Consider the following 22,658-nt stretch of genomic DNA (forward strand, 5'->3'; position numbering starts at 1 on the left):
CACGATTTTTCCCAGATAATTTTCTTTTACTCTGACCGAAATGGTGGACTGTTGGAACTCAGTTCTTTCTTCTCGTTTTCCACATCTTTCTGACTCTCGTGACCACGACTACACTTTTCCCAGATGACAACCTTGGTTTCATTCAGGTCTTCATCTCCTTTGTCAAGTTTGTAGAGCGGAGCATATCTGGTACAAGGTTAGATCCCTTCTCATCTTTCTGCGTTCAGAATGGTCAGTAAATGCTACCACTTCCAACCCAAACAGGCTAAAAGTAATGTTATTTCTCAAGCTCATTGTCCTACCAAGAAATTGTTTCAGGTGGTGTCTCTTACCATTCAACCTCCCCCTCTCCCCCATTGTTTTTTCCCCCCAGCAGAACAGCAGGTGCAGTTCAATCTTTTCAATCTTCTCTGACTTCCTTGACCCCCCTTTCCCCCACAGCAACCTATCTTACCATCCTTTATCTCTCAAAATCATCTTTCTGGGATTCCTTTTCCCTTCCTTCTGACTACTCTCAAAAACCATAACATGTGATCAAATTCATAGAAGTTATCTTGACCCAGCACCTTCTTCCCGACTCGAGAACTATTTTAATAAGTTTTTTTTTTAGCATTTTATTGTATTTAGTTATGTATTTTATATTATGATTTGTTACATTGTAAACCACTTTGGTGCCCTATGGTGTAATGCAGTATATCAAATGATCAAATCAAATCAGGTATTGTTCCAGATTCTTAGAAAAAGGCCATTGTAGAGTAGTCCCACTCCTGAAGACATCCTCTCTTGATCCTACTTTGCCTGAGAATTTGTGCCCAGTTTCTCACCTCTGCATTTTACAAAAAAAATCACAGAATGCATTATTTTCAATCAGCTCTCTTCTCGAGTCCAGTAGCTTTCTTCACCTGCGACAGACAAGTTTCAGGGCACCCCCACAGCACTGAAACCACAACCACTGCTCTTCTCAGTGAACTGTATTCCTCTCATGCTGGTTTTGTTACCTTCCTGGTGTCCCTTGATCTATCATCTGCATTTGATTTGGTTGATCACTCCCTGCTACTTTCTAGTTTGGTATCCCTGGGTCTTTCCGGCACAGCTTTGGCTTGGTTTTCTTCCTTCCTTCCTATTCCTATGTTTTTGTGCACCCTCTCTCTTCCTTATCCCCAGAAACACCCCTCACCTGTGGTTTACCCAAAGGTTCTATTCTTTTCTCACTTCTATTTAATATCTTCCTCGGTCCCCTGGCCAAAATCATCCAAACCTACAATGTGAGGTTTTTCATATATGTGGAAAACATCCTTCTTATTCTTCCTACTTCTCCCTTTCATCCCAACCTGACTTGTCTATAAACTTGCTTAACGGCAATTCATTTCTGGCTCTGTTATCATAATCTGGTTTTGAGTTCTTCTCAGTAACATGCTGGATAACCAGTACCCTGCCCAAACCTTCTCTCATACTTGTTCTTTTGGTGTTCCTTGTCTCCCGGTGGACAGTTTTCGCTACTTGGGTATTATACTGGATTCTGAACTTTCTTTCAACAGCCACATTTCTCTCATTCTTCCCTTTTTTTTTTCCCTCTCCACCGCTTTCGATCAGTATCAACATTTCTGGACTTTTCTTCATTGCACACCCTCTCCCATGCTTTTGTAATCTCTAGGTTAGACTATTAATGCTACTGTTGCAGGGCTTCCCGCATATCAAATCCGTAGACTCCAGACTCTCCAAAACACTGCCGCTCACTTTCTTTGTAACGCCCATAGAACGGTATCTTCACTGGCTCCCCATAAAGTTTCAATTCAAATTTAAAATTCTGTCTTGCTCATAAATCTCTCCATTCAGTTTCTCCTGCCTATTTGGCCTCTCTATTTCTCCCTTATACGCATGCCCCCCCTACGCTCTCTTGATTCCAACCGGCTTACCCTTCCTTCACTTAAATTGGTTCACTATGAGTCAACCCGTCAGTCTAAGCTATGGAACGACCTCCCTCCTGAATTAAGATCTGACCTCTTTAGCATTTACCCCTTTACTTGATACTGAGGTAGTCTGAGACTATGGTTAGCCAAGACTAACAACAATTTTTATAACTGCATAAATGTCTGTCATGTGTGTTTTTCTATTTTGCAAGAGTGCCTCTTCATTGGACGAATGCTGCTTTCCTATCAGCCAGTGGTGGTCTTTTTTTCTTTTAATTCTTTGTGTTTTTAGCTTTTGTAAACCGCTGTGTCCTTTTATTAATAACAGCAGTATATCAAGTACTAAAATAAACATACACTCTTGCCCTATTTCACATATCAGCACCTCTTTCACGTACCCTCCCCTTCACAACTTCCAAACTCACAGCTACTTTACAAACTTTAATCTGCCTCTGTCTCATGCTGCTAGTAAAATAATGTTTCCTTGGAAAGCCTATATGATACAGTGCTGCTTCATACATAAGAGGAAGCCAATCCCCTGGATTCTATAAAGGCCATCTGAATTTGGGTGTGGACCCCAAACTAGTTAATGAACTGTTGACCATCAGTTATTGACTTTAATAGGCAATAATTAGGATTTATATGTGGATCTGCCTATGTGCTATTCTGTAACACTGTGCACCTAAATTGTCATGCATGCAACTAGGGAACGTGGCTGGGGAGGGGCATGGGTGGGTCAGGAGCATTTCCAAAATGTAGGTGTAGTTTTACAGAATAGGATCATTTACACACCTAACTGCCATTGGTTGTGCACCAGCATTTACACCAGGTTTCAGTAGGCGTAAGTCCTCATGCCCAAAGTTGGGCTGGGGTTGCTTGTTGTGGATCTTTCTGGTGCCTAACTTTAGGAGCAATTTATAGAATTACTCCTCTCCCCGTTCCATTACTTAGCTTCCTACTATTCTAGGACCTGTGGGATGGTTTTGTTTTTTAACCAGCAGGTGGTGCTAGAAAATACTGAGGAGCTGGACTGGATGCCAAGATGTCTTAATTCAGTTTTCAGTTCTTTTATCTCCAGCAGATGGATGAACACACTTTTCAGCCTTTGGTTCTAAATGATTTGCTCCTGGTCAGGTTGGTTAGCTGTAGTTGAGCTTTGCGGGTGGCATTTATTTATTTATTGCATTTGTATCCACATTTTCTCACCTATTTGCAGGCTCAATGTGGCTTGAGTCTGCAGAGTCATATCTGATCCCTGTCTCTGGTGCCCCATGAATTTACGTCTCCCCTCCCTTCACCTCTTCCCTGTTTGCTGTAGAGCGCTCCTTTTCCAGCAAACCCAGATATGCTAACTGCTGTTATTACATCCTCAAGCAAAGAGATTGAGCTTAATTATTTGTGAGTGAAAAAATGTTTCCTCTCGTTTGTTTTAAAAGTATTTCCCTGTAATTTCCTCGCGTGTCCCCTAGTCTTTGTACTGTTGGAACGATTTTGTAGACCTCAATCATATCTCCTCTCATCCGTCTCTTTTCCAAGCTGAAGATCTCTTAACCTCTTTAGCATTTCCTCATAAGAGAGGAGTTCCATCTCCTTTCTTCATTTTGAGTTCCTTCTCCTTTCTTCATTTTGATTGCTGTTTTTTGAACCATTTCTAATTCCGCTATATCTTTCTTGAGATATGGCAACCAGAACTGAACACAATACTCAAGGTGCGGTTGCACCATGGAGCGATATAGAGGCATTCTAGTATTTTTGGTCTTAGTCATCATCCCTTTCCTAATAATTCCTAGCATCATTTTTGGCAGCTGCTGCACACTGAGCAGAAGATTTCAGTGTTTTATCTACGACAACACCTAGATCTTTCTTGAGTGCTGAGCCCCAAGGTGGACCCTAGTAATTATTCTTTCCAATATGCATCACCTTGCATTTGTCCACATGAAATTTCATCTTGAATGCTCAGCCTTCTAATTTCCTAAGATCTTCCTGCAATTGACAACCTTGAATAGTTTTGCGTCATCTGCAAATTTAATCACCTTGCTCGTCATCCTGATTTCCATATCAGTTATAAATATGTTAAATAGTACTGGTCCCAGTACAGATCCCTGTGGCACTCCACTGTTCACACTCCTCCGTTGAGAGAAATGACCATTTAACCCTATTATGTTTTCTGTCCAATAACCAATTCCTAATCCACACCAGAACCTTGCCTCCTATCTCGTGACTCTTTAATTTTCAGATGAGTCGCTCATGAGGAACTATCAAAAGCTTTCTGAAAATCTACATCAACCGGCTCACCTTTATCCACATGTTTATTGCTTTCAAAGGAATGAAGCAAATTAGTGAGGCAAGACTTCCCTTGGCTGAACCCATGCTGACTCTGTCCCATTAAACCATGTTTGTCTATGTGTTCCATAATTTTATTCTTAATAGTTTCCACTATTTTGCCCAACACTGACAGGCTTACCGGTCTGTAATTTTCCAGATCACTGTGGAACCCCTTTTAAAAATCAGTGTCACATCCTGTCTCCAGTGGATATTTGCAAGTCGGTGACATGGTTGCTGTATACTTTTGCCAAGCACTACAGGGTGGATGTTGTGGTGCGCTTGGAAGCCAGTTCTGGGGCTTTGGTCCTCAGGTTCTGGAATAGTGGGAAGCTACATAAGGGAAGGAGAAATTAGGGCTTACCTGATTATTTTCTTTACATTAGTCCTTTCCACTAGTTGGAGGCCCACCTGAGATTTCTGAGATGTTTAGTTGGTGCAAAGCAATGGTGAAATTTCTGTCACCTTGCATGGTGCTTCCTGCATATCTTGCTCGCTACATGTTGTCCAGAGCTGATGAGTTCACACATATTTGCTTGTCTGGTTAGTGTTAGGTTAGCGAGTTGTTTAAGATTGTTGTGTTTATTCTGAGGGGCTGATGCACAAAAGTCCCTGAAGGGAACAGAGTTATTTTCCACCTCGTTTAAAAGTTACCGAGGTGGAGGTAGTGAGTGCTTCCCAAAGGGAATCGCGTGCAAATGAGCTGCTTGCATAAAACGGTGAGCAGCTCGGTAGGAGAAGACTAACTGGTAAGCTGTGCATGCGCAGAACAGTCAATCGCTAAGCTTGGCTGCTCTGTCAGTGCTAAGAACAACGTATATGAAAGCCATGGGTAGAGGAAGTTTGGGGGTGAGTCGTTTTTGAAAGTGCTCTCCTGGAACTTTGGACATTCTGTGCTGCCAAGGGAAGGAAGGTTTCCTGGAATCTCATCTTCTTACTGGCATTGGGCCCTCTGTTGCAAACCAGAAATAAGCTATGTTAGCTGCGCTGCCCAATAGGACTGCCGCTGCTCACTGCCAAGGATGCGATGCCCCAAGGGTACAGGTCAGAGCATGTTTGCATGACTTTTCCCTTCCCATGTCCTTGAAAGACCAGTCTTTCCTTATCTCTAAAGCCTTCCATATTCCAATTCATCCCTGTTATACAGGAGAACCTAGAGTCAGCAGGTAATGCTGCCAAAAGTCTAGATGGCAAGTAACAAACCTGCATCCAGTATCTGTGTTTGCTAACCCACTTCCTAGAATCAATCAGGGGCACATTTTCCACTTCTTAAAACGTCTTCCAAGACCATACAAGCGACGGGGAAAAAGCCAAACACTTTATTGCAGTTCCATGCTACTGCTGCTTCAGACCCTCCCATAAGATTTCCCCCAGTAATGGTAGGTGGCCTTGCTGTGCTTCCTTCAGAATGCACATTTGAAAAATGGTCAGCTCATTTAAATAAATTACCATGCTATTCCCGTTGTCTGCTGCCAAGAACGTTAAAAAACCTGCTGAACCCCTTTGTGCATCTGTACCCGCTCCGCCGAACGCCTCTGGCGGAAATCTTGGGCCCTTGCTGATTTCTTACACTTTAAGTTCATGCTGACCTCCTTCCAATCTGCTCTTTTATGTGCCAAACAGGATTATTATATCCAACTGACCAACTCTCTTGGCTCTAATCCTCGACTTCTCTTCACCACATTGAACTCTCTCCTCAAGGTGCCCCCTCCCCCAACTCCCCCTTCATTATCTCCTCAGACCCTTGCTGAATTCGTTCACAACAAGGTTCAAAAGATAAACCTTGCTTTCTCTACCTCACCAGCTCTCCCTCCACTAGTCCGTTCCCCTCTCTCTCCTTCCCCTCATTCCCTTTCCTCCTTTCCTGAAGTTACTATTGAGGAAACTACACTTCTCCTTTCTTCCTCTAAATGTACCACCTGTTCCTCTGATTCCATTCCCACCCACCTTCTTAATGCCATCTCTCCTGCTCTTATTCCTTTTATCTGTCACATTCTCACCTCTCACTTTCCACTGCAACTGTCCCTGCTGCCTTTAAACATGCTGTGGTTACACCTCTTCTTAAGAAGCCTTCTCTCGACCCTACTTGTCACTCTAATTACCGACCCATCTCCCTCCTTCCTTTTCTCTCCAAATTACTTCACCGCCGCTGCCTTGATTTTCTCTCCTCACATGCTATTCTTGACCCACTACAATCTGGTTTTCGCCCTCTCCACTCAACCGAAACTGCTCTTACTAAAGTCTCCAATGACCTATTACTGGCTAAATCCAGAGGTCTCTATTCCATCCTCATTCTTCTTGATCTTTCCGCTGCTTTTGACACTGTCGATAACAGCATACTTCTCGATACCCTGTCCTCACTTGGATTCCAGGGCTCTGTCCTTTCCTGGTTCTCTTCCTACCTCTCCCTCCGCACCTTTAGTGTTCACTCTGGTGGATCCTCTGTTACTTCTATCCCTCTGTCGGCGTACCTCAGGGTTCTGTCCTTGGTCCCCTCCTCTTTTCTATCTACACTTCTTCCCTTGGTTCATTAATCTCATTCCATGGCTTTTCCTACCATCTCTATGTTGATGACTCCCAAATCTACCTTTCTACCCCTGATATCTCACCTTGCATCCAAACCAAAGTTTCAGCGTGCTTGTCTGACATTGCTGTCTGGATGTCTCAACGCCACCTGAAATTAAATATGACCAAAACCGAGCTTCTCATTCCCCCCCCCCCCCCCCAAACCCACCTCCCCGCTCCCCCCGTTTTCTATTTCTGTTGATGGCTCTCTCATTCTCCCTGTCTCCTCAGCTCGAAACCCTGGGGTCATCTTTGACTCTTCTGTCTCCTTCTCTGCTCATATCCAGCAGATTGCCAAGACCTGTCGTTTTTCTTTACAACATCCGTAAAATCCGCTCCTTTCTTTCCGAGCACTCTACCAAAACCCTCATCCACACCCTTGTCACCTCTCGTTTAGACTACTGCAATCTGCTTCTTGCTGGCCTCCCACTTAGTCAACTCTCCCCTCTCCAGTCGGTTCAAATCTCTGCTGCCCGTCTCATCTTCCGCCAGGGTCGCTTTACTCATACTACCCCTCTCCTCAAGACCCTTCACTGGCTCCCTATCCGTTTTCGCATCCTGTTCAAACTTCTTCTACTAACCTATAAATGTACTCACTCTGCTGCTCCCCAGTATCTCTCCACACTCGTCCTTCCCTACACCCCTTCCCGTGCACTCCGCTCCATGGATAAATCCTTCTTATCTGTTCCCTTCTCCACTACTGCCAACTCCAGACTTCGCGCCTTCTGTCTCGCTGCACCCTACACCTGGAATAAACTTCCTGAGCCCCTACGTCTTGCCCCATCCTTGGCCACCTTTAAATCTAGACTGAAAGCCCACCTCTTTATCATTGCTTTTGACTTGTAACCACTCGCCTCCACCTACACTCCTCTCTTCCTTCCTGTTCACATTAATTGATTTGATTTGCTTACTTTATTTATTTTTTGTCTATTAGATTGTAAGCTCTTTGAGCAGGGACTGTCTTTCTTCTATGTTTGTGCAGTGCTGCGTACGCCTTGTAGCGCTATAGAAATGCTAAATAGTAGTAGTAGTAATAGTAGTATCTCCTGCTGAATAATGTGCTTGCTAAATTGGTTGGATCTGGTCAAAAAAGAACATTGCTATCACAGTAAGTTTTGTGTATCGGGGGCCTGAGTTTCTTCTTACTGCTTGTCTCTATCTCCACCTGCTGGTTGATAGACTCCACTATCCCACAGGTTCTGGAATAGTGGGAAGGACTAATGGAAAAAAAATGTATCAAGTATCCATCTAGTACAGTAGGTTAGAACCATTTAATTTAGAGAAGAGGAAGGAGAAGAGGGGGGGGAGTGGACAAATGATGTATTGCATCATGTTGCTGCCAAGTTGACTGTTGCTGTCATCAGTGTAGTTTCAAGAAGTCTTTGGGCTCTGATGCAGCCTGTGCTACTGCTCTCCACCTCCTCTCCCTATAGCCCCAACAACATAGGAGGCAAAGAATCCTGGGAAGGTGTAAATATTGTGCTGTAGGAGAACTGCTAGTTCCCCAACCTGGCTCAGTCCCTTGTTTTTTTTTCCCCCCCAGCAATTGCATGGGAAATTGAAGTCCCACAAGAAGAGGCAGATTTTGTGGCTTTTAAGAGAAGCAAGTTAGACCCAAGTCTGTTTCTCTCCTGAAGATGACGAATACCATACATTCTAATAAAACTCGGAACTGTAAATAACACACGAGTACAGATTTTTCAGTGGCGACAAAGCTGTAGAGCAATAGATGGTTACGAGGTTGAAAGAGGGTAAACTGCAAAGTAGCATAGAGAAATATTTTTCATATGTGAAGCTGTGGGAACAAAAACATCAGATTTTAAGAGAACATAGGGTGGGATAAGTAAAGAGGATATTTAATTGCAGGGAAGGAAATATAAAGTGTCCCTTTTCAATGTAGTATAAGACAAGTTGTGTTTAGTTACACTAGGTACCGTATTTTTCGGACTATAAGACGCACCGGACCATAAGACGCACCTAGGTTTTAGAGGAGGGAAATAGGAAAATTTTTTTTTTTTCCTTTTTCCCTCCTCTAAAACCTAGGTGCTCCGGTGCGTCTTGTCCGAGTTCGGGATCGCCCTCCCCCCGGCCCTGTCACCACTTCTCCCTACTCACGTCACGCGATCTTCCCTGGTGGTCTAGTGACATCGGGGCAGGAAAGAGCCCCCTCTTTCCTGCCCAGCGCGCTGCTCTCCATCCTCCTGTATGCAGCCTGACGGTCTTGGCGAGATTCAAAATGGCCGCCGAGAATTGAAGTCTCGGCGGCCATTTTGAATCTCGCCGACACAGTCAGGCTGCATACAGGAGGATGGAGAGCAGCGCGCTGGGCAGGAAAGAGGGGGCTCTTTCCTGCCCCGACGTCACTAGACCACCAGGGAAGATCGCGTGACGTGAGTAGGGAGAAATGGTGACAGGGCCGGGGGGAAGGGCGATCCTGAACTCAGAGGCGGGTGGCCAGCCAGCCAGCCAAATCTACCTTCGGACTATAAGACGCACCCCCCATTTTCCTCCTAAATTTTGGGGGAAAAAAGTGCGTCTTATAGTCCGAAAAATACGGTATTTCTTTGGACCCCAGCAGGACTGCTGTACAATTTTATACCTGATGCAAAGGAGGATTTAATTTCTTTGGAAAGTCATAAAGATTTGAATACTAGCTTGCCTGGCTCTTAACCCTCTGCCCTAACCCACAAGGCTGCTTTTCCAAAGATGCATGAAAAAATATTGTATAAATATTATCAATTTGATCAAGTGCACCAAAGAAGTTGGCAAAATTCCCAAACAGCAGGAATACATGATACTTCAAGTGCATCTCATATTTAAGATCATTAATTTCTACTGTTAGTCACAGTACAAGATATGCTAGGTTTAATTTATGAGAGCTATGCCTAAAGTCTTTATTTCAATATTTGTATCATTGCTTTTTCTCTTATTTTTTTCAGATACCGCTCTAGAAGTTCTTGTAGCTCACGCTATTCCTCACAGTCAAGCTCGAGATCACGTAGCAAATCAAGGGGGAGATCATCATCATCATCCTCTCGCTGTTCTTCAAGATCTTATTCTACATCCTACAGCCGCTCACGGTCTCGGTCTCGCTCACCTTATAGCCGACATTACAGGAGACATAGTAGAAGGTAGGAAGCTATTTTAATGCTTTCTGGGAAGGGGGAGAGAGGAAATAAAGATCTCAATGTGTATACTCTGGAAGAAGGGGAGGGGAGATATAGAGACATTTAGATACCTATGTGGCATAAATGCACTGGAGGTGAGTCTGTCAGTTGAAAGGAAGCTCTGGAACAAGGGGTTATAGGATGAAGGTGAAATGGTTTAGACTCAGAAGTAACCTGAGGAAAATGGTGGTTCACTGACAGAGTGGTAATTTTGTGGAGTGGCCTTCCGGTGGAAGTGGATATGAAAACAGTATCTGAATTCAAGAGAGCTTGAGACAAGTACATGGAATCTTTAAGGGAGTGATAGGGAGAGTAGATGGCATGGATGGGCAAAATGGGTAGGCCATATGGTCTTTATCTGCCTATATTTTTCTCTGTCTTCATGAGTCAACACCAATTTGACAGCACTTAACACATACAGAACCGTGTCAAGGGCTTTCCTTAAATTTATGTTCCCCCACATCTAGCACTCTTCTCCAATCCAGTCATGATGACCCTCTGGATAGTTACCCAGAATCGTGTTTGGTCTTCTGTCAGGTGGCTAATCAACGATAGGATGGCATCCATATGCTGCTGTTGCATCAATGTGTCGCTTTTCTGGTCTTTCTCTGTTGCTTTGACCTTCAACCTTAAGTATGAAAGTCAGTCTCATCATTTGAGCTTTCAAGGAAAGCTTTAGGTTTGATCTAATCCAATACCAATTGATTTGTTCTTTGGACCATTCACAGTATATCTAGCACTCTTCTCCAATCCAGTCATGATGACCCTCTGGATAGTTACCCAGAATCGTGTTTGGTCTTCTGTCAGGTGGCTAATCAACGATAGGATGGCATCCATATGCTGCTGTTGCATCAATGTGTCGCTTTTCTGGTCTTTCTCTGTTGCTTTGACCTTCAACCTTAAGTATGAAAGTCAGTCTCATCATTTGAGCTTTCAAGGAAAGCTTTAGGTTTGATCTAATCCAATACCAATTGATTTGTTCTTTGGACCATTCACAGTATATGTAGTATTTATTTTCCTGACCATAATTCAAAGGCGTTGATTTTTTTTTTCCTGACTTGCTCCTTCACTGTCCAGCTTGCACATCAATATGACATTTAAAATATGGCTTGGATAAGTCAAATCTTTGTATACAGAGGTAACATCTCTACACTTGGAAGATCTTGTCTGGGTCCTACTATTTCTATTACTTTTCCATCAAGGATGAAGTTTTTTATTTTACTAGTTGTCAGGATCTTTGTCATCTTCGTGTTAAGGTGTAGGCCCATTTTTAGACTTACTTGATCTGCTAATAAGATGTTTCAGGTAGTCTTCATTTTCATCACCAGCATAGTTAAAGATGGTTGAGTTTTCCACCAATTTTCACACCTCAGGTTTCTTCATACAGTCCTACTTCTCAGCTTTACTCTTCTTATAAACGAACGGGTAAGAGAAAAGTATGCAGCGTTGTTGTACACTGTTGTTGATTTTGAACCGAGTGTTCTTGATATGGTCCTAAACTGGTCGGCTTATATAGAAACTGGATGAGCGAGAGGTGACAAAAAGTAATGGTAAATGTAGTTCACTAAGGATAGGGCCATTACCAGGAATTGGCCCTTAGTCTGGTTGTTTTACAACATTTTTGTAAGCAATATCGCAGAAAGGTTGTCAGGGAAGATTTGTCTCTTTGCAGATATAAAATTCTTCAATAGGGTAGACATGACACCCTGAAAGGTGTAGAAAACATGGAGAGATCTAGTGAGGTTGTAAAAAAAAAAAAACCCTGAGTTGCGTAGTATGGGGCAGGGGTAGGCAACTCCAGTCCTCGAGAGCTGCAGGCAGGTCAGGTTTTCAGGATATCCACAATGAATATGCAGGAGATACATTTGCATACCATGGAGGCAGTGCTTGCAAATCTATCTCCTGCATATTTATTGTGGATATCCTGAAAACCTGACCTGCCTGCGGCTCGCGAGGACCAGAGTTGCCTACGCCAATAATGGAGGTGCAGTTTGAAGATCTGCTTTCTCTGACCTATGTCTCTGCCTTGGTGGCTTTTGTCTTATGTTGCAGTTTTCTTCTGACTTGCTCGCTCACATAGTATGGGAGATGAAATACTTCTGTGCATGAAAGAAGAACAGAACTTTGTAATAAACCAAATTGTCTAGCTAATGAGCAGCCAATCACCTGGACCAGAAGATATACATCCCAGAACACTGATCTCAAAAATTAAATTACAGATCTACCTTTCTTTTCCCAATTTTTATTTTCAATCGCATTAAAAACAAAAGAACAAGAACCCCCCCCTCCCCCACCCCCCACCCCACCACCAGTCCACATCGGAGACAGGGGCGTAGCCAGACAACAGATTTTGGGTGGGCCTAGGCAAGAAGTGGGTGGGCATCAAGTGTTCTCCCCTTCACCCACCACCAAAACAAAATCTCAGTTGGTGGGAAAATGCTTCTTTCCACCTTAGTAGTCTGTAGCAGGCATGCGCTGAAAACTGAGCAGGTGCCAGTATCATGGAGAATAGCGTTTTCATTACCATCGGGGGGAAGTCTTCAGCTGGCGGAGCTTGGGATCCCCACCAGCTACTGCTAAACGTGTGCTACTGTTGGGTGGGCCTGAGCCTTAATTGGGTGGGCCCCGGCCCACCCAGGCCCACCTGTGGCTACGCCACTGATCGGAGAGAACAAAAGAACACTTAAGAAAATGAGAAAATACTGCATTATCTGTAACTTCTTTATCTAACAAGAAAGGTTCCAGTTGATAGGAACTCAAGACATTGACAGGGAAATCAGAGCAAGGAAGACGCTCTCAGGGCTAGCACTTGGGATTTAAATGGGAGAAACAATCTCTGCATAAGCTGAGTAGCCCTAGTGACATATGGAAAAGTCTAGATTTGAGACTCCTGAGGAAATTAAAGATCCATGGGATAGGATGCAATGTCCTGTTGTGGGTTGGGAACCGGTCAAAAGATAGAAAACAGAGTAGGGTTAAATGGCGAATTCTTTCGGTGGTGGAAGGTGAATAATAGAGTACCATGGGGATCTGCGCTGGAACCAGTGCTTTCAACCTATTTATAAATGATTTAGAAATGGGAACAATGAGTGAGATGTTTAAATGTGCAGATGACCAAAATTATTCAAAGTGCTTAAATCACATGTGAATTGTGAGAAATTGCAGGAGGACCTTTGGAGACTGGGATTCTAATTGACAGATGAAATTTAATGTGGACAACTGTGAAGTCATGTACATAGGGAACAATAACCCAAATTATAGCTATGTGATTCTAGGTTCCACATTAGGAGTCACTACCCAGGAAAAGGGTCTAGGTGTCATTGTGAGCAAAAAATTGAAATCTGTTCAGTGTTTGTAGGCAAAGAGCACTAGGAATTATTTGGAAAGTGATGAGGAATGAAATAAAGAATATCAAAATGAGTACTGTGTGCATTTTAGTTTGCCGCACCTCAAGGAAAATATAATGAAATTAGAAAGGCACAGAGAGGTGTAGCCAAAAATAATGAAATGGATAGAATGACGACGAAAGGCTAGGGAGGCTGGGGTTCAGTTTGGAAGCCGCAGTAGTGTTTTTAGTGCATGCTAAATAGGAATATATGGGCATCGCTTTTAGCGTGTGCCAAAAACACACTACCGCTAGATATTTTTTTCACTCAGCATATAGTTAGCTCTGGAACTTTGTTGCCAGAGGATGTGGGAAAAGCAGTTACTGTATCTGGGTTTAAAAAAGATTTGGCTAAATTCCTAGAATAAAAGTCCATAAATGGCTATTTAGGCAAACCTGGGAAAAAATCACTACTTTGTACATAGGGTAAATAGCATGGCATCTTCATAAGAACATAAGTGGTGCCATACTGGGACAGACCAAAGGTTCATCAAGCCCAGTATCCTGTTTCCAACAGTGGCTGATCCAGGTCACAAGTTCCTGGCAAGATACCAAAACAGTACTTGAACTGTTTTGGGATTTTGTATCTAGTTCCACATTTGATTCTTGCTTACAGATACTCATTTGCACCCTAACACTGAGTCGTCCTGTTTCACTGTATTATCATGAGTAATGTCCATATATATTTTTAAAAAATATTTTGGTATCAGCGTTTTTGTTCTTTCTTCACCTTAAGAAGAGCCCTGAATTAGGTATGGATCTGCATTTCAGGTTAAATGCAGAATGATGTTTCTTGAGCTGTTATCCTGGGAGATACACTCCAAGGTTTCCTTGATTCATCACTCTTCTCAAGAGACAGTCCTGTATTTTATTTGGATTAGTGCAATTAATATTTCATTTTGTTTTCACAGATACAGGTTTTATGACTCACGTGACAGCTACCAAAGAGAAAAACTTTATCACAAAGAGCGTGCAATTGTAAGTATGCTTTTAAGTGTCCATAGTATGTGCTGCTAGAGTGCTTTGTGAAGACTTTCTTTCAACTGGTATTGGTCCCGAGGTGTGACTGCAACATTATGAACTGTCTGGCAGGAAGAAAATCCCTGGGTCTTTCTTCAGCTTGTTAGATCAGATGGAGATTTGAGTGCATAGTAGAGGTGATATTTGTATCATAGGGTCCAGTACAGGAACCCATATTTGTTAAGTATTTAGGGAAGGAGAGTGAGTGTAGAAAGCACTGAGTGGACCTCATTAAGGCAGTTGCTCTTTGTTGGGATGATTAAAGAGCTGGCTTTTATGATTACTTATAAATTTTGAACCCTCTTTATATTCTTTTCTGTTCTGTTGGAGTCTTATGTACTGCCTGTTTACATATTGAGAACTCTATAGAGAGAAATCACAAAAATTTACAATAGCAACTAAGATACACTAATTCTTTAAACCTTTCCTAAAAGAAAAATATGTCTTATATCTGATGGTAACATATTCTATAATCTTGTCCTCAAAAAAGGAAAAGAATTCTCGATAATGATTTTAAAACAAATACTTTTTAAAGATAAAAAAACTAATTTCAAAGTTCTCACAAAACCCAATCTCCTACTAACAGTTGGAACTACAAGTAATTCTCTAACCTCTCTAAATGTAAACCAAAAACTGATTTAAAAATGAAACAAATTATCTACTACTACTACTATTTAGCATTTCTATAGCGCTACAAAGCGTACGCAGCACTGCACAAACATAGAAGAAAGACAGTCCCTGCTCAAAGAGCTTACAATCTAATAGACAAAAATAAAGCAAGCAAATCAGTTAATGTGGGGGAGTGGTTATAAGTCAAAAGCAATGTTAAAGAGGTGGGCTTTCAATCTAGATTTAAAGATGGTCAAAGATGGGGCAAGACGTAGGGACTCAGGAAGTCTATCTGAAATTTTGTACATTGACGTATTGGTAACCCGTGAAGATTGTGCATAGAAGACGACACTATCGAAACTACTACTTAGACCAGCCTAACAGCAATATTCTGCATCAGCCTTAGACTGTTTTGTAATTTCTTGTAATCTGAAGATACAACGAATTACAGTAATCCAGTTGGGGCAGCAAAACTGCCTGGACTAGAATCCTAAAGTCATCCTGTTCCAATTTTCATTTTATTGCAAGATAGCATAAGTGGGAACACACTCTAGCTTGTCAATGTTATTCAGAAGAAAAATGCAGTAACATTTCAGAGGTATTCAAAAATAGGAATCAAAAGATCATGTAGCATGTGTAATATGGCTGTTGGAGTCTCCCTATGGAGTGTAGGAAGTTGTTTGAAACCATCTCTTTCAGTAAGTTGATAAACATCCATTGCACTCCAAGAGCAGTTGAAAATTGTGAGCCTAAAGTTGCAGGAATCTGTTTATTATCAGGTACATCCAGGGAAGGTTTCATATGGGCTGGAGCATATAAAAATATTCAGGGACCATAGAAAGTTATCTAGCTGGCTATAGCAACCAACTGAACAAACAATGAGTAAAATCTGCCTTTGAAGGAGAGAACTTCTACACACATATTGAATGTTCGATGTTTTACTTGGATTGCACAGGCTGAGAAGAGATTGTTACACCAACAGGAGACCTGTCCAGGTTCACATTTAAAAGTTTTTTTTTATAGTGGTATAAGAATTGGTGAGGAGCTTGACCCCAGAAATCTAAACCAACACAGACCGCTGACTAAAGCGAAGGAACAAGATACACACTCTTGGAGTTAAAAGTGGAGGCAGAGACCCTCGTATTCCGTCTTGGTAGTAGCATGTTCGTGTTGTGGGTAGTAGGAATTTCTTGGCGCCAGGCTATCTACGTATTAGGTTGAAATTCATCACTGATTAAAGAAAAGGGGGTACTTTAAAAGAAAATCAGTATTCACCATGGACATATTGCATAACAAAGTAAAGAAAACCAACACATACTGTCTAAAAGACGTATCAAGCCTAACACATTCTAGGAAATTAAAACGGCAAGAAAAGAAGGCACACCTGCTGCCACAGAGCAAGGAACAAACAGAAAAGGTTATAGACATGAAAAAGAGTAAATGGCGGTAGCAGTCATATAGCAGGAAGAATTAATATAACCTTGTCTGAGAGTTTCTCTACTGATAGTATATTCATATCCAAGGATGCTGGTAACACGTTTATAAATAGGAGCATATAACCATGAAACACTGGTTTAAAATAATCAAAACAAATAACTTTGGCAGTAAAACGATATGTAGCCAACAGAATTAGCTGAAAAGCACCAGTTGTCTAGTACAACCAGTCATAAAAACACTTCATAGCAGAGGCAGGCAGCCATGGCCTGTGAGTCAAATCTGGGCCACAGAGCACTTTACTGCAGTCCCGTTACATTTGTTTATTAGTTTGCATGACTTTCTTTCTGCAGGAGGAAAGGCGTGTTGTCTATGTTGGCAAGATTCACAGTAGGATGACAAGATCTGAACTGAAGCACCGATTTTCAGTATTCGGCGATGTAGAGGACTGTACCATTCACTTCAGGGAAACGGGGTATGACTTCATGGTTATTGATTTCTGCAGACAAGAGTAAAACGTTTTACCATTTATCTATGGCCTGGCTTGCATTTGGAGGAGGAAATGCGGCACTGACAGGGCCTGGAAGAGACTGGCTCCCACTGTGTGCTGTTGACTATTTATTAGAACGCCATATAATACTAGGTTGCGTCTGAAATGAGAACCTACTTCTTAAATGCAGCCAGTATATCACCTCTCAGCTTGATACCTAATGTGGTTCTCACTCTTGTCCTCCAGTGGACAATTAAACTTCGTTATTGTAATATTTTCATGGAGATGGGGGACTTGAAGTGTTTCTGAATTTATTTTTTGTCAGTGACAACTATGGATTTGTAACATATCGTTACACTGAAGAAGCTTTTACTGCTCTTGAGAATGGTCACAAACTCCAGTATCCAGGTGAACTGCCTTTTGACCTCTGTTTTGGTGGCCGCAGACAGTTCTGCAAAAGCAATTATGCAGATCTGGGTAAGTAGTTTCCTTTGCAATTTCTTTTGGCTTTACATTTGGAAAACTAATAGGGTTTGCAATTTTTTTTTCGTCTGTCTGTCTGTCTCTCTCTCTCTAGCCAATTGAATTGTGCAAGCAAATATTTGTGTTGATTGTGGGACAGGAGATGGACCTGCTGCATTAGAATTGTAAATTTTATTCTCTTGCCTGTGGTCCTAAATCTGAGTTTATGAAACTTTGTACCATTTAGGTTGATACTTAAATGGTCCTGAATACCATCTACCTGCTGTGGGTTTAATATGTGCCATAGTTTTTGATGAATGGGTGTTTGCTTATTCTGTTAAATTTACCAAACTCAGTTTTAGATAGTTGTTTCTTGCTTAGCCTGAGGTGTTACTGGTAATAAAGGTCCCTCTAGTACTCCAGTAAGAGAGAGATCCAGTATTTGGGTAGAGAGACTTTTTTTTTTTTTTTTTCACCTCTCCTAGAATTGACATTAAACTTAAGTGAATGAATCATCTTGATTAAGGTTAATAATCATGCAGGATCAGAAGTGGATTACCAAAATGCGAGTTGATTCTTCAGTCTATTGCTGCTCTGGTGTTTTAATCTTTGTGTTCTGGTATGTCATGGAGCAGAAGAGTGATACGTAACTGTTGCTTTTGTTCCCTGTTCCCAGAATTAGCCATGTTGTCTTGGGTCACAGGATTTCTTGCCTTCTCATAACATAATATTAACATTTAGGTTCTCTTAACCATTTTTCCAGACTCTAACAAAGACGATTTTGATCCAGCTCATATGAGGAACAAGTTTGATTCTCTCGACTTTGACACTTTATTAAAACAAGCTCAAAAAAGTCATCGGAGGTAATATTCAGCTCAAGAAAACAACCCTCTCCAGAATAAAGAAAAAAGTGGTCTGTGTATGCATACGTATACTTTTACCTCAGAAGAAACGCTGGAGCTGATCTTCCGCTAAACTGAAAACAAAGCTGTTTGAACAAGAAGTGTGCAGTTTGTTAAAAAAAAAAACAAAACACAAAAATATAGGTGTAAAAACAAAGTGGATTTTTTTAATGCAGATTTATTTTATTTTTTAATCATTTGCCTGGCAGTTTCCTCTTGTTCCTTTGGGCATCAGCTCAATTCAGAACCAGCCTCTACTGAGGCTACCACACTATTACCCATTATTAGTTCCCCATCATCACCATTCTTAATCCGCCATATCCCCTCTGGCTGCTGGTCATCTCTGCAGAAATTATTGGCCCGGTGCCACAGGATGCGGTTCCCTAAGAACCTAGTATGTGTCACCCTAAATTTGGCCAGTAGATGTCATTGATGCTCGGTAGCTGCAGTTCCCTCATAACTGGAATTGCAGCATTTTTGGCCTTGACCAAAAAAAGAAAAAAAAAAAACCCACCAGGAATTGCCTTCACGAATTGAATATGGGCCTCCTGTATGGCAGCACTGTTGCTCGGCCATTGAGCAAACTCTGCAAATTTGGTTTTTATAACATTTAACAAGTTTAATTTGCATTTTGAAGCAAAAATAATCATGAAGTGTTTACCACAAAATACTGTAAGTTAAATCACTATGCAAATTAAAAGATGAAATATGAGAAACATGACTCTTGTGCCTTGTTTCATTGAATGAAAACAGATTTTTTTTTTTTATTCTGTTCCTTTCTTCTCATGACCTTGTTAAAAAGATGTGTGGCAGAATTCAGATTCTTATGGAGTGGATGTGGTTTAGACATATGCATAAAAACCTGTACGTGTGCTTCCCCCTGCAGGACACATTAGTATTTATTTATAGTATATTTCTACCCCACATTTTCCCACACATGCAGGCACAATGTGGCTTACATAGGATTAAGTAAAATAACAATACAGTAAGAGATACAGTAGGAGACAATTAGGCAAGGAAGGGGAAGGGGGCATAACAGTATCAGGGATAAGTAAGTGGGACTATTAATCGGTGGGAATATAGGGGAGTAGGCCAATCCAAATAGGTGAGTTTTCAGCAGCCTCTTGAACAGTTGGTGAGAACAGTTTTAAGTATTTTGGCAAAACACTTCAATTCTTGGCACTGGAGTAGTGGAAAGACGAAGCGAAGATCGACTTGTATTTGACGCCTTTACAATTTGGGAAGTGCAGGTTGAGATACGAACGTGAGATGGCTATAGCGTTTCTGGGTGGGAGGTCAATAAGGCGAAGCATGTACTCCGGAGCTTGCCCGTAAATGATTTTATGAGTTAGAGAGCAGATTTTGAAAGAGATACGTTCCCTCATGGGCAACCAGTGGAGAAGGAAGCGCAGAGGTTGAGCTTGCTCAAAACATGATTAGTACAGCCTAGTCATAGCCTTCTGTAAGGTTGTTTGCAGAGAATAGTATCTGGTGCTAGCCTGCTTTCTGATCTCGTGGAGTAGAATATACTGGTACATGCGTGTTCTGAGTTGTTGCAGACAGATCTGTTCAGAAGCTCTCCATCCAAACAAGATGCTGTCCACTACCCACTGATTCTGGGGCCAGTCATGAGGGCTTTGCCTGTCTGCCAGAATGTTTGTCCCTGCCAAATAATTGTGTGAGCTCATTCTCGCAGACAGTTTTCCAGCATAGGATAACAACACATGCTGAGTCAGATCTAAGGTCTTTCATGCTCAGTCAGCACCCTGTCTGACAGTGGCCAATCCAGATCACTTCCAGGGATAATCTGTCTCTCATGTCTATCCAGCTATTAATAAACTTTTCATCATCAAAATCAACTTTATTTGATATACTGCAAAGTCAGTAAAACATCTAAGCAGTTTACAATGTTGAATTAACAAAATAAAAGGGAGGGGAGGAGAGATCAGATATGTAACCACACATAAGATGACCTAGTTACAATCGTAAAATGTACTAAAATACTAAACAATAATAATAATGAAATGTAAAGTAGCAGAAGTTGTAAAACCCTTTTAAAACTCTTCTATGCTAGATGACTTCAGTGTCCTCCAGCAACAAATTCCACAGGGTTGAGAAAACTCCTCTCCGGTTTATTATTAAATCTCTTATCTGTTAAATTTCATGGTGTGTGCCATTATTCGAAAGGGTAAAATAACTGTTCTCTATTGACTGTAACTGCTAGTTGCAGGAGACATTTGGACTCTACATAGGCTGAAAGGGCGAATGGGTTTTTGTATAGGGAGTTGACTTGTACAACACCTAGTATTACGATCAAGCTTGTGCTTCTGGTTGCACAGATTGATCAGTATAATTTTCTGCGTGACCTTCAGAGATGCCAAGTTACCCAATTCCAGACTGGAAATTTTGGGACAGCTCTGGATTTCTAACCACCTCATCCAGGTGCATTATGGGACTCAGCACTTATTTCCTATGTGCTTTGGGATACAAGTTTAAAACTAGGACTGGCCTAAAAGTCTCCTGCCTGGAACTGGATAACTTGGCATTTCTGAACCTGTGAGGTCAGGGTGTGTTCAGAGAACACCATAATCCTAGTTTTGTTATGGTGTGCTTGGAAGCACATTTTCTTTTAGCAGGAAACAAAACATGGTAGGTGATCAGAGACAGGAGAATCCAAACATATCTGAACCCTGTACCACTACCTGCTTCCAGAGTATTATCTCTTGTCCTTGAGTGTTTGAAATCTCTGGAAGGTATCAGTAGTAGCTTCATGATGACCTTCCTAATTCTAGGAACAGGAATAATCACATGCATTCCTTCCTCTTCCAGGGGCTTTTTTGCCCCATAAGTGCATGTGAGGAAGGAGAAACGAGAGAATTTTATACAGAGAGAGCATGACTCTGCCTCAACAGTAAGCACTTCTGATTTTCTCTGCATAAATTGAAGGGGTTAATGTGTCTCTGCCTGCATTTTTCTAAGGGGTCAGTGGGATTTCTTTCCTATCTGTCTTTTCAGAACTGTGACACTCATGGAGTTTTTCCTTGGGGCGAGGGAGAATAGTGCCCTCATAAATTTCTCATGCCATTATATTTTTTCCGTACAATCCAAAGCCTTAAGAAGAGTAACTGAATATCTGAAGAATGATCAGATTATTTTTCACAAATGATAGTAGTGATCCATTGTTAGATATCTATTCCAATGGTGATCCATGGGGTGCTGGGTGCTCTGAACCTGAAAATCACGTTTCTCATGACAGGTTATCTAGCAATAATGGAGTCTTGCCACCATCTTCTCCCCAAGTTCTCTAGTGGCCAGTATGGTAGATGCAGACTTAGGGCTTCACAGTTCAGGGAAGTACAGTCACCAAACGTAGGACATCCTGGATGCTGCCACCATGACAAACAGAAATGACAGGTTGAAACAAAGTTCCGCAGGTGCATTGCAAAATGACAACCAAAGAAACTGTGTGATTGAGACGGGAGCAACAGTATTTCAGAAACTTGCCTTATTTGACAGTATTTTGGCAGTAATTGAGAGAGTATAAAGGGCATAGAACAATACTCTGTCTCAAAACTGTGGCTGGATGACACTGAGCTGAAGGTACAGATGGGGACCATCGTTTTCTCTGTTTGTGTCTAATGCCATGCAACCCTGAAAAAGTTGTGCTTTCCATACAAGGAGTTATTGTTCGAGTCCAGAAAGATTTTGACATAGAGTACATTTTCCCTGATATTTACTTGACTGTCCAATGAGTAATATTCATGGGTTTCTGTCTACACACTGTAGGAAGTAATTTTATAACAGAGCACCTATGCAAAAGTTGGAAAAACTCTGCAGAAGGCATGAATTTGTATATGCACTTGTGTATATTATAGATTGCGTCCTTAGATTACAGCTCATAAAGTAAGATCCTGGCAGAATATCTTCTATATGCTCTGCATTCTGCTATTCTACATTTTATGCATTTATACCCTTCCACAATTGGTTGTCTGATGAGAAATAATGCACAATTTGAAATAAAAAGGTTAGATCCATTTTGTGTGTGTAATACATGCATTACAAGTAGAAATTGCTGTATAAAATTACCCTTTTTATGCCCAGTAAATCATGAAGATTTGGTGATGCTGGAATGTGGCAATACCCTACAACCCTAATTGGGGACATTGACTTGGGCCCCTAGGCTAACAGTACACAGAGGTAGTTGTGTTGTACAAAATCTTGTTCAGCCCTGATATAAATTGGGAAGGAATATTGTGGGTGAAACGGAACTTGAGGGAAGAGTAAGTTTGTGTGATCTATCCAGTCTAGATATCCTGATTTACCTGAGCACCATTGGGAAAGACTAGGCTGATCTTCCACATGAAATGCAGCTTTGTTACAAAAGAGACCACC

At 41.6% G+C, this 22,658-nt stretch overlaps 1 protein-coding gene across 2 annotated transcripts in view; it reads left to right on the forward strand.

Moving 5' to 3' along the window:
* The window catches only part of PPRC1 (PPARG related coactivator 1), a 94,707-nt gene extending 76,315 nt beyond the window's left edge, over positions 1 to 18,392 (forward strand). For both annotated transcript variants that reach the window (XM_030202869.1, XM_030202870.1), the window contains exons 10-14: positions 9,737 to 9,928; positions 14,261 to 14,327; positions 16,766 to 16,887; positions 17,228 to 17,379; positions 18,128 to 18,392. In XM_030202869.1, the coding sequence (XP_030058729.1) occupies positions 9,737 to 9,928; positions 14,261 to 14,327; positions 16,766 to 16,887; positions 17,228 to 17,379; positions 18,128 to 18,231 (637 nt within the window). In that variant the 3' untranslated portion in view covers positions 18,232 to 18,392. The remainder of the gene's footprint in view (positions 1 to 9,736; positions 9,929 to 14,260; positions 14,328 to 16,765; positions 16,888 to 17,227; positions 17,380 to 18,127) is intronic.
* Positions 18,393 to 22,658: the final 4,266 nt, after the last annotated feature.

This window comes from Microcaecilia unicolor, chromosome 5 (assembly GCF_901765095.1).
Source record: "Microcaecilia unicolor chromosome 5, aMicUni1.1, whole genome shotgun sequence".
Taxonomy (NCBI): Eukaryota; Metazoa; Chordata; class Amphibia; order Gymnophiona; family Siphonopidae; genus Microcaecilia; species Microcaecilia unicolor.